The following is a 14,045-nucleotide window of genomic DNA, read 5'->3' as shown; positions in this document are numbered from 1 at the left end:
CCATACACATTTGAAATGTATTTACTAAATGACAGAATTTGATCTCTCGAGTAAATTAGACATCCATTCGACCAATGAAATTACAATAAATCACAATCATAAAACAATATATATTATTATAAGCACATTTATATCTTTTGTTAAAATTATTTCTTTAAAAAATTTCCACCTTTATTCATTATAAAAATTAAATTTATAATAATTTTATAAATAAATAAAATTTCAAATTAACATCAATAAATTTTATTTTTTTGAATTGAATTCAGATTGGGCTTTATTAAAATAAATCAATAATACATAACTTAAAACATAATCTAAATAGGAAAGCAAATGTGAAAGGGCCCAGAGATAAATTTTTGACCCATGAAACAAAAATAAAAAGACGGGTGCATAACCCAACAGCTATTTTCAATCAAAGGAAAAGAGGCCCGAAAATTCAAAAACAAGATAAAGAAAAATCAAAAGTCTCTGGAGCCATATTAATGGTACCTTTATTTTGCCCAATCAGAAAGAGATCTGGTCACCATCCTGTCTATACTCGTCTACTTTTTCTTCTGCTGGACGTTTCCAGATTCCCAATGGAGGCATATTCACCTAACCCTTTGGATTTTCACATTTCAGCCTCTTCCTTCTTTCGCATCTTTCATTTTGTTTTTAGTCTGGTTCTCTCTCTTTTTCCCTTTCATTCAGATGCTCAGCATACTCAGGGACATTTTCAATCAGGTAAATCTCATCCTTTTTCTTCAGTGTTTCCGTTGCAAGAATATGTGCTAGGCTATTCGCTGTTCGTGGAATATGTTCAAACCAACATATTTTAGTTTTAGCCAGTAACTGTTGAATATCGTGAATATATGCCCTGACCATTGATTTGTCTTTACTTCTTACCTTGCATTTATTTATTATTGATAATGCGTCACCTTCAATAATGAGTTTTGGCCATTGCATGTCGATGCCAATTTGGGTTGCTGTCCTACAAGCGATTGCTTCTGCAGCAAAAGCTGATACGACTTGTTGGTGGATCTCTGAATATGATAAGAGAACTGTACCTTCACTATCTTTGGCTACGATCCACACTGCCGATTGACAAAGATTTCCATCATATGCTGCGTTGAAGTTTATCTTCTCGAACTGACCAGGTGGATGTTTCCATCTTTTAACTTCCGCAAGAATTTTTGGTATTTTCTCTTCAATCCCATTTAGTTCTAAAATATAATTGTTAATGAAATTTGCTATCTCTTTTCCAGATCTGCTCGCCTTCTCATGTATTCTCTTGTTTCTTTCTCCCCAAATTGCCCATAGAGCACAACAAAAAATCCTACACTGGGATGGAGTAGTCTGTTCGAAAACCCAGGTGAGCCACTGTAGAAACTCCATATGTGATACTTTAAGGAAGTCCGAAAATGATAATTCTTCCCATACTGATTTTGAAACAGGACACTCACGGAATAGGTGGTTCATGGTTTCTGCTTCTTTTCCACATCGAGGGCAGATTGTATTGTTAGATAGCTTTCTATAATGTATATTAACCCGTATAAGTAGATAATTCCACGATATTTTCCAAGCTGTAATTTTGATCTTAGAAGGTAGACTAAATAGCCAAAGTTTTTTGTAAAATTTCCTATAGTCGGATTGTAAAGCATAAGCTCTAGGATCTATTTCAATGCCCTGTAATAGTTTTTAGGCACTATGTACTGTGAATTCTCCCGAGGACTCCTCACTCCAGGCCAGAATATCGTCATGGGGTTCTTTTGCTAGCAGAATGCACAGAATCTTCGCAGCTACATCCTCCGAAAAGATAGAAACTATCAACTCTTTTTTCCATTTTCTGCTACTATCATCAATTAATTCGGCAACTTTAAAATCACTCAAATTATTAATGTAAGATAATAATATGGGATTATTCAAATCTGGTATCCAAACGTCATTCAAAACTGAAATTTCTGAACCTCTATCTACTTTCCAGCAAACACAATTTGCTAAAATGCCTTTAGTTGCCCATATTCTTTTCCATGTAAATGAACTATTATTTCCCAGATGCGAATTTAAAAAATTCTCATTCGGAAAATATTTTGCTTTTAATGCGCAGCAATTAACGAGTTGGGATTGTTTAGGATTCTCCAACCTTGTTTAGCTAATAAAGACATGTTAAATTTAGCCATACTCCTAAAGCCCATTCCTCCCTCATCTTTAGGTAAACATATATGTTGCTACTGACACCAATGAATTCCTTTCTTTCCAGATGCTTTTTGCCACCAGAAATTAGCATGATCCTTTCAAGTTCTCCACAAAGGGAATTAGGTAGGAGAAAATAGGACATAGCGTAGGTAGGTACTGCCTGAAGTACTGATTTAATGAATGCTTCTTTGCCGTCTTGTGATAATAATCTAGTACTCCAGCCACTGATTCTGAGGTGAACCTTTTCTTTAAGATTTTGAAAAGACTCTTTTTTACGTCTGCCAACCACATTAGGAAGACTTAAGTACTTTTCCATATCTGTTGAATGCCTTACCCTAAGATTGCTGATATTTCACCTTTGCTTTCATTAAAATTAACACATTGGCCAGAACATTCTTCGTATTCCTTTACAATTCTTTTTAGCAGCCTCGCTTCCTTGTTTGTTGCTTTCCCGAACAGTGAACAGTATACAATCATCTGCAAAGAGTAAATGTGAAATCGTTGGTCCTCTCTTGCTTGCCTTTACTTCATTTATCAGGCCCTCTTTCATAGCCAATCTCATTAATGTCGAAAGTCCCTCATTACATAATAGGAAAAGAAAAGGGCTAAGAGGACCACCCGATCTCAAACCTTTAGTAGCTTGAAAAGTTCTTCCTCTTTTTCCATTGATGTTAACTGCATAGGGCGTTGTGGTAATACATTTCAAAATTAATTCCACCCATTTTTTTGCAAAACCCATCTGCATATACTTCCTTAAGAAAACCCCACTCAACCTTATCGTAGGCTATGGTCATGTCAAGTTTGACTGCTATATATCCTTTTTTCCTGTATGCTTTTGTCGAAACGTGTGTAGAATTTCATAAGCTAGTAAAACATTATCAGAAATTAGCCTTCCCAAGACAAAAGCACTTTGAGCCATATCAATACATCTCCCAATTACTGCTTGAAATTTATTGGCAATTGTCTTTGCCACAATTTTGTAGAGAATCGTACACAAGCTAATAGGTCTGAAGTTGGCTAAATTGGTAGGGTTTTGAGTTTTTGGAATCAGTACAATATCTGTTAAATTTAGAGAGCCAAAATTTTTATCATTGTTTAGAATTCCCAGACAGAAAGTAATGACTTCTTTACCTACAATGTGCCAATATCGTTGAAAAAATAATGCTAGAAATCAATCAGGTCCTGGTGCTTTAGTTGGCCCCATTCCTTTTAAAGCTGAAAACACTTCTTCTTCTGTATAAATTGATAATAATACAGCATTGATGTCTGGCGAAATGCTCTCCTTAATGCCTGATAAGAGATGAGATAGATCCCCAACTCCATTTGACATAAATAACTTCTGAAAATATAAAGTAGCAGTTTCATTGATCTTACTTGCTTCAGTAGCCTCTCCTCCTTCGTCTAGCTCTAACCTAGATATTATATTTATTTTTCTGCGAAACGAGGCGTACTTATGAAAAAAGGTTGAATTCTTATCCCTTACTTTAAGCCAGTTCGCCCTTGCCCTCTGTTCCTAGTAAATTTCACCTCTGTCAATTTCCATGTTCAGATAGACCTTAGTGTCAATAATCTTCGCTATCGTATCATCGTCTCTTTCTTTTGCCATCAACATATCAAGTCCTTAGTCAACTTTTTCTTTAACCCTTCACTCCCTTTTTTAATTGACCCTACCCATTCCTTTAGGTTTGCCTGTAGCTTTTCCAGTTTTTTCCAAAATTGTGCCTATATTTGATTCCCAAGATGTCTTAATTTCTTTCTCAAGAGATTCCTCCGTGGTCCACCACACCTCGAAATTAAATTGTGGGTTTCCAGCATAGATGTTTCCACTTTTTGTATTTAGAAGAAGTGGACAATGGTCGGACATCGAATGGGTTAAATGATGAATGTTTCCTGTTGGAAAAAGAATCTTTCATTTCTCATTTGCAACTCCTCTGTCAAGTCTTTTCTTAATATTTGTTTCTGCAAAGTTTCCTCTTTTCCATGTAAACCAAACCCCCGAATATCCTATATCTTCTAATTGACATTCTTCTAGAGTCTCATGGAAGGCCTTCATTTTTCTTTCTTCTCTTGGTATCCCTTCACTTTTCTCAAAAGAATATATTATTTCATTGAAATCCCCACTTACTAACCATGGATGGCTTTGGTCTTCTCCCAATTTCTGTAGCAGATTCCAAGAATCATTGTAATTATTAACATAAGGTGAACCATGAAAGCCTGTAAATCTCCATTCTTCATTAGTATTATTCTCTTTAACCATTACATCAATGTGGTTCTTAGAGAAACTTCTTAAAGTAACTATGATATCTTCTTTCCATGCTAAACATAAACCTCTACACGAGTCTTTTGCTTCAAAATCAATCCTATTTAGAAAACCACAACACCTTCTAGACTTTTCCATGCATTGCTTATCAATTTTTGTCTCTATTAAGAATACCATATGGGGATTATGCTGCTTTAAGAAATACCGCAGCCTTCTAATCGCCCGTGGACTCCCAAACCCACGGACATTCCAACTTATGTTTTTTATTGCGTCCGGTCAGCTTGCCTTTTGGTAGCCGCGGATCCCATAAATTGTAGAACATCACTTTGCTCCATAGTTTCAATCACTGCTTCTAGTAAAGATTCACCACAAACCTTTTTTCCTTCTTTTTCAGCCTTTTTGTACCATTTTCATATGCTTCTTCTTTACAACAATTCTCAATTTCGTCTTCCAGGGATTTCCTCTTTCTTGTACTACAATTATCCTTTCTTTTCATCATCGTTTGTACTGGAGCTATTCTTTTCCAACTTGCCTTCTTAACTAAATTTGGATTATGAACCTGTTTGTTTTTGCTGTCATTCATTTGTACATCTTCCATAAGTGTAGATACTTCCTCCTTTTTCTTCATCTTTTCCTCCACGTCATTCAATTCTAGTTTTTTTAGCAGCATCCTGTTCGTACTGTTTCCCTCTTCAGTTATTTTTCCTTTAAGTGCCAGTACCTCTGAACCTCTTATATAAGAGCATTAAGCCCTCCCCTTTTTTTAGAAAGCATTAAATTTTTTACTCTCCTTCCCAATTAAATTTGATTTTGCTTTTAAAGCCAACGTGTATGGTGGATCGTCTCTGATTTTATTTTTTTCTACAGGATTTAGCTTAAGGCAGTCTGTAAGACAGTGCCCCATTCTTCCACATCCAAAGCAAAACATCGATAACTTTTCATACTTAAAAGAAAGCCACGATTTATTCATATTATCAATTGAGACAAAAATACCTCATCTGAGGGGTTTTTGCACATCAAGATTTATTCTAAGACGACATAAGTCTCCATTAATTTCAGATTTGAGCACCCCCCAAAAGTAACACCAATGGCATGCAGTAGATCTTTTTTATCGAATTCTGGTAAACACAAACCTATCTTTATCCAATACGATGAAGACTTAAGCCGAATTTGGGCTGTTTATGTCGGCTGAGATATTCTGCTAAATAAAATTAGGCTTTTTCGAAACAGCCATGGCCTCCCCTCCATAATCATCTCTAGATCTTCTTCTAAATCAAACACGATCAAAAATAAATTCTGCCCTGCCATCTGAATCTCAAACTTCTTCTTTGTCTTCCATATGCTTTTCATTTGAGCCCTAAAACTTTCTGGGTTGTAAAGCTTCTCTGTCCAAATTGTACAAATTGGAGTTGGTTTCTCACTTGGAACAACCATTGACCATTTGACAGATAATTGTACGAGTTCCCTGCTAGGAGGGAAATCTCATCCCTCTCTTCTCGACCGTTACCACCGCTTTCTGCCATCCCAAGCCGCAGCAGTTACTACTTTCTCTAAGACTCTAAGCAAAGCATTCTTGGCACCATTACAATTAAAAATATTATGTAGACTTTAACGTCAGTAATTTTAAATGCATCTATTAAATAATAAAATTAAAAATTAAAAAGAATTTATATAGTACTAAATTTACTTGTGATTAATCTACAAATAAACTCCGTTAATTAATTGAATGCATCATTTGAAAAATTAAAAATAAAAATATGCACAACATTTTAAAATTGAACCATTATAATAAGCATGTTTTGAATTAAGACACCATATAAATATAACACAAAAGGAAACATTTTAAAAGAAATTAAATTATGATATTAAATAATAGAAATTAGTACATCACATAAACACAAAAAAATAATTAAAAAATGAAAAACACTACAAACATGAAAAGGATAAATTTTATATGAATTCTTTTTAAAGTTTAACTTGATGTAAATATATGAAAATTTCAAAGTATATCATAATAATAAATTTTTAATATCCCAATGAAATTAAAAAAAAAAACAAATCAATTTCATTTTTTTCTCTTTCCTTCTATTTCCATTTATTTCCCTCTCTTTTTTCCAGTCTTTTTCCTTTCCCTTTCCCTTTCCCTTCTTTCTCTTCCATCCATTTTCCATCCATCCCCACCAAAGTTGTTTGAATAAGATCGAAATAACCAGTTAAATATAGAATCAGTTAGATATTGATTTGGATAAGAACATTGAATTAGTTAATTCAGACAAAAAATTAGTTGAATTAATTTTTTTTAATAATGTTCTTATTTTTATAAATTTTTAATTATATATTTAATCGAAACAATTAGACCCATTAAAATTATCAAACCAGTTAAATCAACAAACCGATAACTTAATCGGTTCGATATCAATCTAATTCTGAAAATCTTGATTTCCACACAACAACATTGAAAAGCAAATAAATAAAAAGCAAAAGCACATGTTCTTAAAAGAGCCAATAACATCTACATAATTTGAGTGTATTCCCTTTATATATGTTTAACAACCAATAATTTTTAAAATCTACGTGTATTATTATAGTTTTTAAAATTTTCGTATTATCATATATTTATATAAGATTGTATGAAACTATAATCTATAATTCCACGTTATCTCTACTCCTTTTCGATAGGAGAATGACAAATCATATTTTTCTTCTTGAATTTTAGCATTTTTAGTTGAATTTGAATTTAAAAATTAAGAAAAAAAATCTAATTTATTATTCTCCTATAGGGAAGGAATAAGGATAGAGATGACTAGAATCATAGTTTCATTCATACAATTCCTTATCTATTTATATTGAAGTGAAAAAGTTAAAAAAAATTATAAATAATTTCGTATTTTATATGGGTGGAATATTTTTTTTTGACAATATCTTCATTCATGAATGACTTTGTAGAAAAAGAAGATAAAAGAAGATTGAAGAAAAGAAAAAGAAAATTTAAGTTGGGATGGAATATATATGGAAAAGAAATTAAAGTTAGCAAGTAAATATATAAATATACATACACATTCAACTTTGCAATTATATTATTTTCTTTCCCTCAAAGAAAATCATCACATCACCATTCCTCTCAAAGTTTCTATTCCCTGTCATGGGAGGCCTTGGCCTATAAATTAGGGGCCTTCCCATTTATTTTAAGCAACCCAAGTTTGAAGGTCTCATTAAAAAGACAGAATCAAATCAAACTGATTTTCATTGATTAGATTTCCTTCCAAAAATCCTGTTATTGTCTCTATATATAATCAACCTTTGTTTTCTCTCTTACTACGCAAAAACAGCACCCTTTTCGTTCATTATCAATGGCTCCAAGCTTAAGCAAAGTTAGTGTTTCAGGCCTTGGTGATGGCCATAACCAGTATCTCCTTTCCCTTGAAGGCTCAAACTTCATTGCCAATGGTCATGTTTTTCTCTCAGATGTCCCTCAAAACATCATAGTAACTCCTTCCCCTTATGGTTCATCCACTGACAAAACAATACCAAGTAGTGTTGGATCCTTTGTCGGATTTGAAGCTGTTGAATCCAACAGCCGCCATGTTGTCCCCATTGGAAAGCTCAATAACATCAAGTTCATGAGCATTTTCAGGTTCAAAGTTTGGTGGACGACTTATTGGGTTGGTTCCAATGGAAAAGACCTTGAAAACGAAACTCAAATGGTTATTCTTGAGAAATCAGCTTCTGGAAGGCCTTATATTCTTCTCCTTCCCCTCCTCGAAGGCCCTTTCAGGGCCTCCCTTCAGCCTGGAACCAACGACAACATCGATATTTGTGTCGAAAGCGGGTCGACGAAGGTCACCTCGGCCAGATTCCAGAGCGTTCTTTATGTTCATGTAGGTGAAGATCCATTCAACTTGGTCAAGGAAGCCATGGAAGTGATGAGGGTTCACCTTGGAACCTTCCAGCTGTTAGATGAAAAGACCCCACCAGGGATCTTGGACAAATTTGGATGGTGCACTTGGGATGCATTTTACCTTACTGTGCACCCTCAAGGTGTTTGGGAAGGTGTCAAGGGCCTAGCCGAAGGAGGATGCCCACCGGGGATGGTGTTGATCGATGATGGATGGCAATCCATCAGCCATGATGAGGATCCTATCACTAAAGAAGGCATGAATTGTACTGTTGCCGGTGAGCAAATGCCATGCAGATTATTGAAGTTTCAAGAGAATTACAAGTTTAGAGACTATGAAAGTCCTAAAACTTTAGCCACTGGTGAACCAAATAAGGGCATGAGTGCCTTCATTAAAGATCTTAAGGATGGATTCAACACTGTGGAGTTTGTTTATGTATGGCATGCTTTATGTGGATATTGGGGTGGTTTAAGGCCTAATGTACCCGGATTACCGGAATCCGAGATTATCAAGCCAGAACTGTCGCCTGGATTGAAGAACACGATGGAAGATCTCGCTGTTGATAAGATTGTTAACACCGGCATCGGATTGGTACCGCCGGAAAAGGCTGATCAACTTTATGAAGGAATTCATTCGCACTTGAAAAATGTTGGTATTGATGGAGTCAAGGTGGATGTTATCCATGTAAGCTATTAATCCCTATGCTTTTTTTTTTCGAGTTTTAGGATATAAACATGAATGCTCATTGGGTTCTTTTTGGTAATAGTTTCTGGAAATGTTGTGTGAAAACTATGGTGGAAGAGTTGATCTTGCCAAAGCTTATTACAGAGCACTAACAGATTCAATAAGGAAGCATTTCAATGGCAATGGTGTTATTGCTAGCATGGAACACTGCAATGATTTCATGTTTCTTGGAACAGAAGCCATTTGCCTTGGCCGTGTTGGTATGCTATTTTATCTATTAAAAGTTTCTATATATATATATGATGATGATGATGTGAAATATATTTTCAATTATGGTTTTGGTCCTGTCTGACAGGTGATGATTTTTGGTGTACTGATCCATCTGGTGACCCTAATGGCACATTTTGGCTCCAAGGCTGTCACATGGTTCATTGTGCCTACAACAGTTTGTGGATGGGCAACTTTATCCACCCTGATTGGGACATGTTCCAATCAACTCACCCTTGTGCCGAGTTCCATGCCGCTTCTCGGGCAATCTCTGGTGGTCCGATTTACATCAGTGATACTGTTGGAAACCACAACTTCCCTTTGCTCAAACGACTTGTATTGCCCGACGGTTCGATCCTCCGATGCCAATACTATGCACTTCCAACCAAGGATTGCCTCTTTGAAGATCCTCTCCATGATGGCAAGACCATGCTCAAAATCTGGAACTTAAACAAGGTTAGTCATTGTACAAGGTTCATTTTATAATGCTTTTTCCAATTATTCCCGAAATATCTAACATTTTCGACTACGGATTTAAACAGTTTAATGGTGTGATTGGGGCATTCAAATGCCAAGGTGGTGGATGGTGCCCTGAAACCAGAAGAAACCATTGTGCATCTCAGTTTTCTCACATGGTGACAGCTAAAACCAACCCCAAAGACATTGAATGGAACAATGGCAAAAACCCATTCTGTATTGAACATGTTCAAGTTTTTGCACTCTACTTGTCTCAATCCAAGAAACTGGTCCTCAAAAAACCAGATGAAAACATTGAAATCTCATTGCGACCATTCGATTTCGAGCTTGTGATCGTCTCACCAGTGACTGTCTTGGCTGGAAAACCAGTTCATTTTGCTCCTATTGGACTAGTGAACATGTTGAATGCTGGTGGTGCAATACTTACATTAACATATGCTGAATTAAAGAGGTCAGCGAAGATGGAAGTGAAAGGAAGTGGTGAAATGAGAGTGTTTGCCTCAGAGGAACCAAAAGCTTGCAATATTAATGGAAATGATGTTGGGTTTTTGTATGAAGAACAAATGGTCAGTGTTCAAGTTCCTTGGGTTGGTCCTTCAGGTTTATCTACAATAGAATATCTGTTTTAAGTAGCTTCATTGTTCATGGATTATGGTAGGAAATTTTGAGTTTTAAGTTATAAGAATATAATTGTTGAAATGTAAGTTTTCATGATTCAAGAGTTGGAGCTAGAGTCGAATATATATTTAAGGAATGATAAAATCATAGTCATGCAAATCAGAATACAAGACTCAAACAAAACTGCTTCAGACATTTTGAGATGAGAAAGCACAGTGATTAAGAACCGAAAGCTAATTTACTTGAACCATAATAATCCAGAGATGTTTCTTTCATAATCATATATAGCTACAGCAAAGATTGATCAACTTGCTCTTCATTTCTGGGTTTTAGAATAAAGGTCCCAAAGAAACAAAATTATTTCAATTACTGCGAGAAGCCGTTTGAAGAAAGATTTGAAACGTGTACCCAACATTTTAGCTCTAAGCCTGAGCCGTTCGAGGAAATGGTACAATTGATCCTTTTTTTTCGCATGCAGCCCAGAATTTTTGTCGTATGAAATCAGGCCATAGAGATGGTACAGCCTATTGATGAACAGGTTCAGGCAAAGCCACATCGTGATCAGGCGTTTAGAATTCACGAACTAACCATCGCACACAACTGTGCACGACAACAGGTAGATGACACGAAAGGAAAAGGCAAGCAGATTGTATCCCAATCCAATTTTGATTCATGTTCTTCTAACTCAAAGAGGAAACGTGTAACACAAGATGATATTGATGAGCGAGCCACCGGTGCAGCGATTCATGCTTGCATCCCAAACTTAAGTGTCAAAATAGAATGCCGAAAAGAGGTAAAAAATAGAACACAGATTTTTACATGAAAACATTCTTAGGAAAAAAATTAAGGATAGAGAAGAAAAAAGGTTGAAATACCTTATTTAAATCAATATCAAACAAAGAAAGTAAACTTCTATATGAGATTCTTCTTGTACAGTCTATATCGTATTGCTGAGGCCTCGACCCCCGCACCTCCGATTGCGACCCCAGTCCAATATATTGTTTATTGGGAATTCATGATGAGTAACTTTTATCCTTGTGGATCCTTTATCTTGTCACTTGTATTTCATTTTAATAAGAATTTGGGTCACAATTGTAACACTAAGCATGCATGATCCTGATGTACCCTCTTTGTCTAATTTCCAGTAGAACATCCAGCTAACAACAATGACATACACTATATATTGTGAGCTTTATACCAACAATAACGACGATCAACCACCATCCACCTCCGCTCAAGAGCTCGGGCAGGCTGGCCCACAACAACCTGTCAAGGATGAATGAAAGCACTTTGTTGGAATATCCACGACATGAGTCAGGCTCGGATATTCTCCGAATGTATGAAGCTGACCCGAATCTATAGCTTAGATCTATGCTTTTTGTTGGAAAACCAGACTAGTTTTGAAAAATCAAGGCTTTTGCCAGTAAACTATGTTTTGACAATTGTGATTATGTAGATAGTATTAGGAAAGGAGGGGGCTTAGCAGTAATTTGGGGCTTTCTGTAAACCTTCATATCGAAATAAAACAGAAGCATCAGATCTTTGCTTATATCGTTGACTCTAATAATAATTTCTGGCTATCACTACTCTACGGGAATCTGTCATTATCATTGAGGGCAAAAGTAAGGGAGTCGATTTTCCGTTGTACTTGAGGTATTGGATGCATGGATACTGTTGGGAGACTTCAATCAGGTACTATACCTGGCTGACAAGATTTCCTTTCGGAACCAGGACATACCCAGCGCCACAACTGTCCAACATAACCTTGATGGAGGTGGTTTAATTGAAATCTCACATAAATGGAAACAATTAACGTGGACTAGTAACCGTGATGGCAATGAAGCTGCTTCGGAATGACATGGTTGGGGCTTCGCTAATCATGAAGCTATACGTCGTCTAGAAAATTTAGCCTTGTTAAACTTGCTTATCACAATCTCTGACCACGGCCCAATGATATTCTTGTCTAAATTTAAGTTGTCGTTTGGTCGACGGCCATACCGATTCGAAATTACGTGGAACACTCATTCCCAATGTTGAACCGTTATTCAGCAAGCGTGGAACTCCCGAATCAATGGCTCCCGGCCTTCGCAATGCAAAAATTAAACTTACGCAATCTCAAATATGACGATTGAACAAATCAGTTTTTGGCAATCTACGTACTAAACGAGCTCAGCTGGAAATGGAACTACATCAATTACACGACAACCCCAACACATTGCACCAGCTCCAGCGGCACAAACAAATCAGATCAGAGCTTCTGCGGCTTGATGAATAACACATTAACTGGGCACAGAAAGCGAGAACTGACTGGATCCTATCTGGAGACCGCAATACAAAGTTCTTCCATGCAATGCAATGACAACAAAGCGTCGATCCATCAACCATATCCTGAGGCTATTCAAAGAACATCGACAGTGGATTGAGGACCAAAATTAATCACGGTGCTTGGCATTCAGATACTTGTTTAACATCTACGACCAACCACTTCTCTCTTCACCTGATGAACTTTGTCACTTCCTTCAGTCTCTATCTCTACCCTCCATTCCATCTACACTGCAAGCACTTAGCAAAAGACGAAATTACGAAAGCTGTATTTCAGATTCACCCATCTAAAGCTCTTGGAGTTGATGGAAAATCCAGATTTTTCTACCAACAGTACTGAGATTGTAGCCCCTTACTATCCAAGCAACTCGGGATTCTTACTCAGAGAATTCAATAAAACCCTCATAGCTCTCGTACCTAAACGTCAACAACAACGATGCTTCAATGACTATCGGTCTATCAGCCTCTGCAATGTCATATACAAGATATGTTCCAAAGTATTAGTTAATCGCTTTACCAAAATGCTTTCATTTAGGACCGGAATTATAATTAAAAAATTATAAATTTTCATATTTTTATTAGATTTTCTTATATTTTATGTTTTTTTACTTTTTTAAAATTATTGTTAAACAAAAATCTAAAAAGACGAAAATATTTTAGCTGTAATCCAGAGACAAATTAATTATTAATCGTTCCGTTAATGTGCTCCATCATTATTTGGTTAAGGGTAACCCATGATTAAAATGTAATCATTCAATAATCTGAATAATCATAATCAAACTTGAGTGACCAAAATATATCTTTAATCTTATTTTAATAATCATTTGTGTGATTTAACCATCATAAAAAAATATAAATACAACATAAACTTATTAAATACATCAAAATTTTAAATAATAAATACAAAACATGTATTTATTAAAAAAAATACAATACACATGTTAACGGCTATGCTTTCAGAAAAACATGAGTGAGCCAAACTTGATTTAATTTAAAAAAAAATTAAAAAAGAAATCAAATTTAGAGTTAACCGAATCAAGTTATTTGAGTTATTCGATTTTTTTCGAGTCAAAATAATTCGAATAATAGATTGATATAAATACCCATTTAATTCTATTAATTTTGTAAATAAGTAAATTGGTATCTCCCAACAAAAATTACAAAAAATTTTAACATTTCAAAATATTTATATAAACCCCAAAATTTATATATTTTAAAAAAATTAAATAATTCTAAATAATATACAAAGAAAGATAAAAATTTTCTAAAAAAATAATTTTGAGATTTAAGTTTATCATACTAAAGTATTTTTTTTCTTATTTTGCTTTGAAATTTTTTTCAAATAT

At 35.2% G+C, this 14,045-nt stretch overlaps 1 protein-coding gene and 1 long non-coding RNA gene across 3 annotated transcripts; both read left to right on the top strand.

The window, feature by feature from the left end:
- Positions 1 to 409: 409 nt before the first annotated feature.
- On the top strand, positions 410 to 1,781 carry LOC107888660 (uncharacterized). Of its 2 annotated transcripts, XR_001681441.2 has the most exons (4): positions 512 to 723; positions 978 to 1,136; positions 1,245 to 1,351; positions 1,434 to 1,781. It is a non-coding gene; the product is annotated as an uncharacterized lncRNA (long non-coding RNA). The 2 variants fall into 2 exon arrangements; XR_001681440.2 differs by having other exon boundaries at positions 410 to 1,136.
- Positions 1,782 to 7,541: 5,760 nt separating this feature from the next.
- LOC107888661 (probable galactinol--sucrose galactosyltransferase 5) lies at positions 7,542 to 10,478 on the top strand. The gene is made up of 4 exons (XM_016812829.2): positions 7,542 to 9,015; positions 9,098 to 9,275; positions 9,371 to 9,738; positions 9,825 to 10,478. Exons 1-4 carry the CDS (start codon positions 7,786 to 7,788, stop codon positions 10,386 to 10,388), a joined length of 2,340 nt encoding a protein of 779 aa, XP_016668318.1. The 5' UTR covers positions 7,542 to 7,785; the 3' UTR covers positions 10,389 to 10,478.
- Positions 10,479 to 14,045: the final 3,567 nt, after the last annotated feature.

Source organism: Gossypium hirsutum, chromosome A09 (assembly GCF_007990345.1).
Source record: "Gossypium hirsutum isolate 1008001.06 chromosome A09, Gossypium_hirsutum_v2.1, whole genome shotgun sequence".
NCBI lineage: Eukaryota > Viridiplantae > Streptophyta > Magnoliopsida > Malvales > Malvaceae > Gossypium > Gossypium hirsutum.
Note: the sequence above shows the minus strand (reverse complement) of the source record. Positions and strands in the feature narration are given on the sequence as shown.

Excerpts from the sequence above, each read along its gene's own strand:
- LOC107888661 (XM_016812829.2), top strand. The coding sequence starts at position 7,786 with ATGGCTCCAAGCTTAAGCAAAGTTAGTGTTTCAGGCCTTGGTGATGGC. Across the intron at positions 9,276-9,370 it reads CATTTGCCTTGGCCGTGTTG|GTGATGATTTTTGGTGTACT; the intron begins GTATGCTATTTT and ends CCTGTCTGACAG. Across the intron at positions 9,739-9,824 it reads AAATCTGGAACTTAAACAAG|TTTAATGGTGTGATTGGGGC; the intron begins GTTAGTCATTGT and ends GGATTTAAACAG.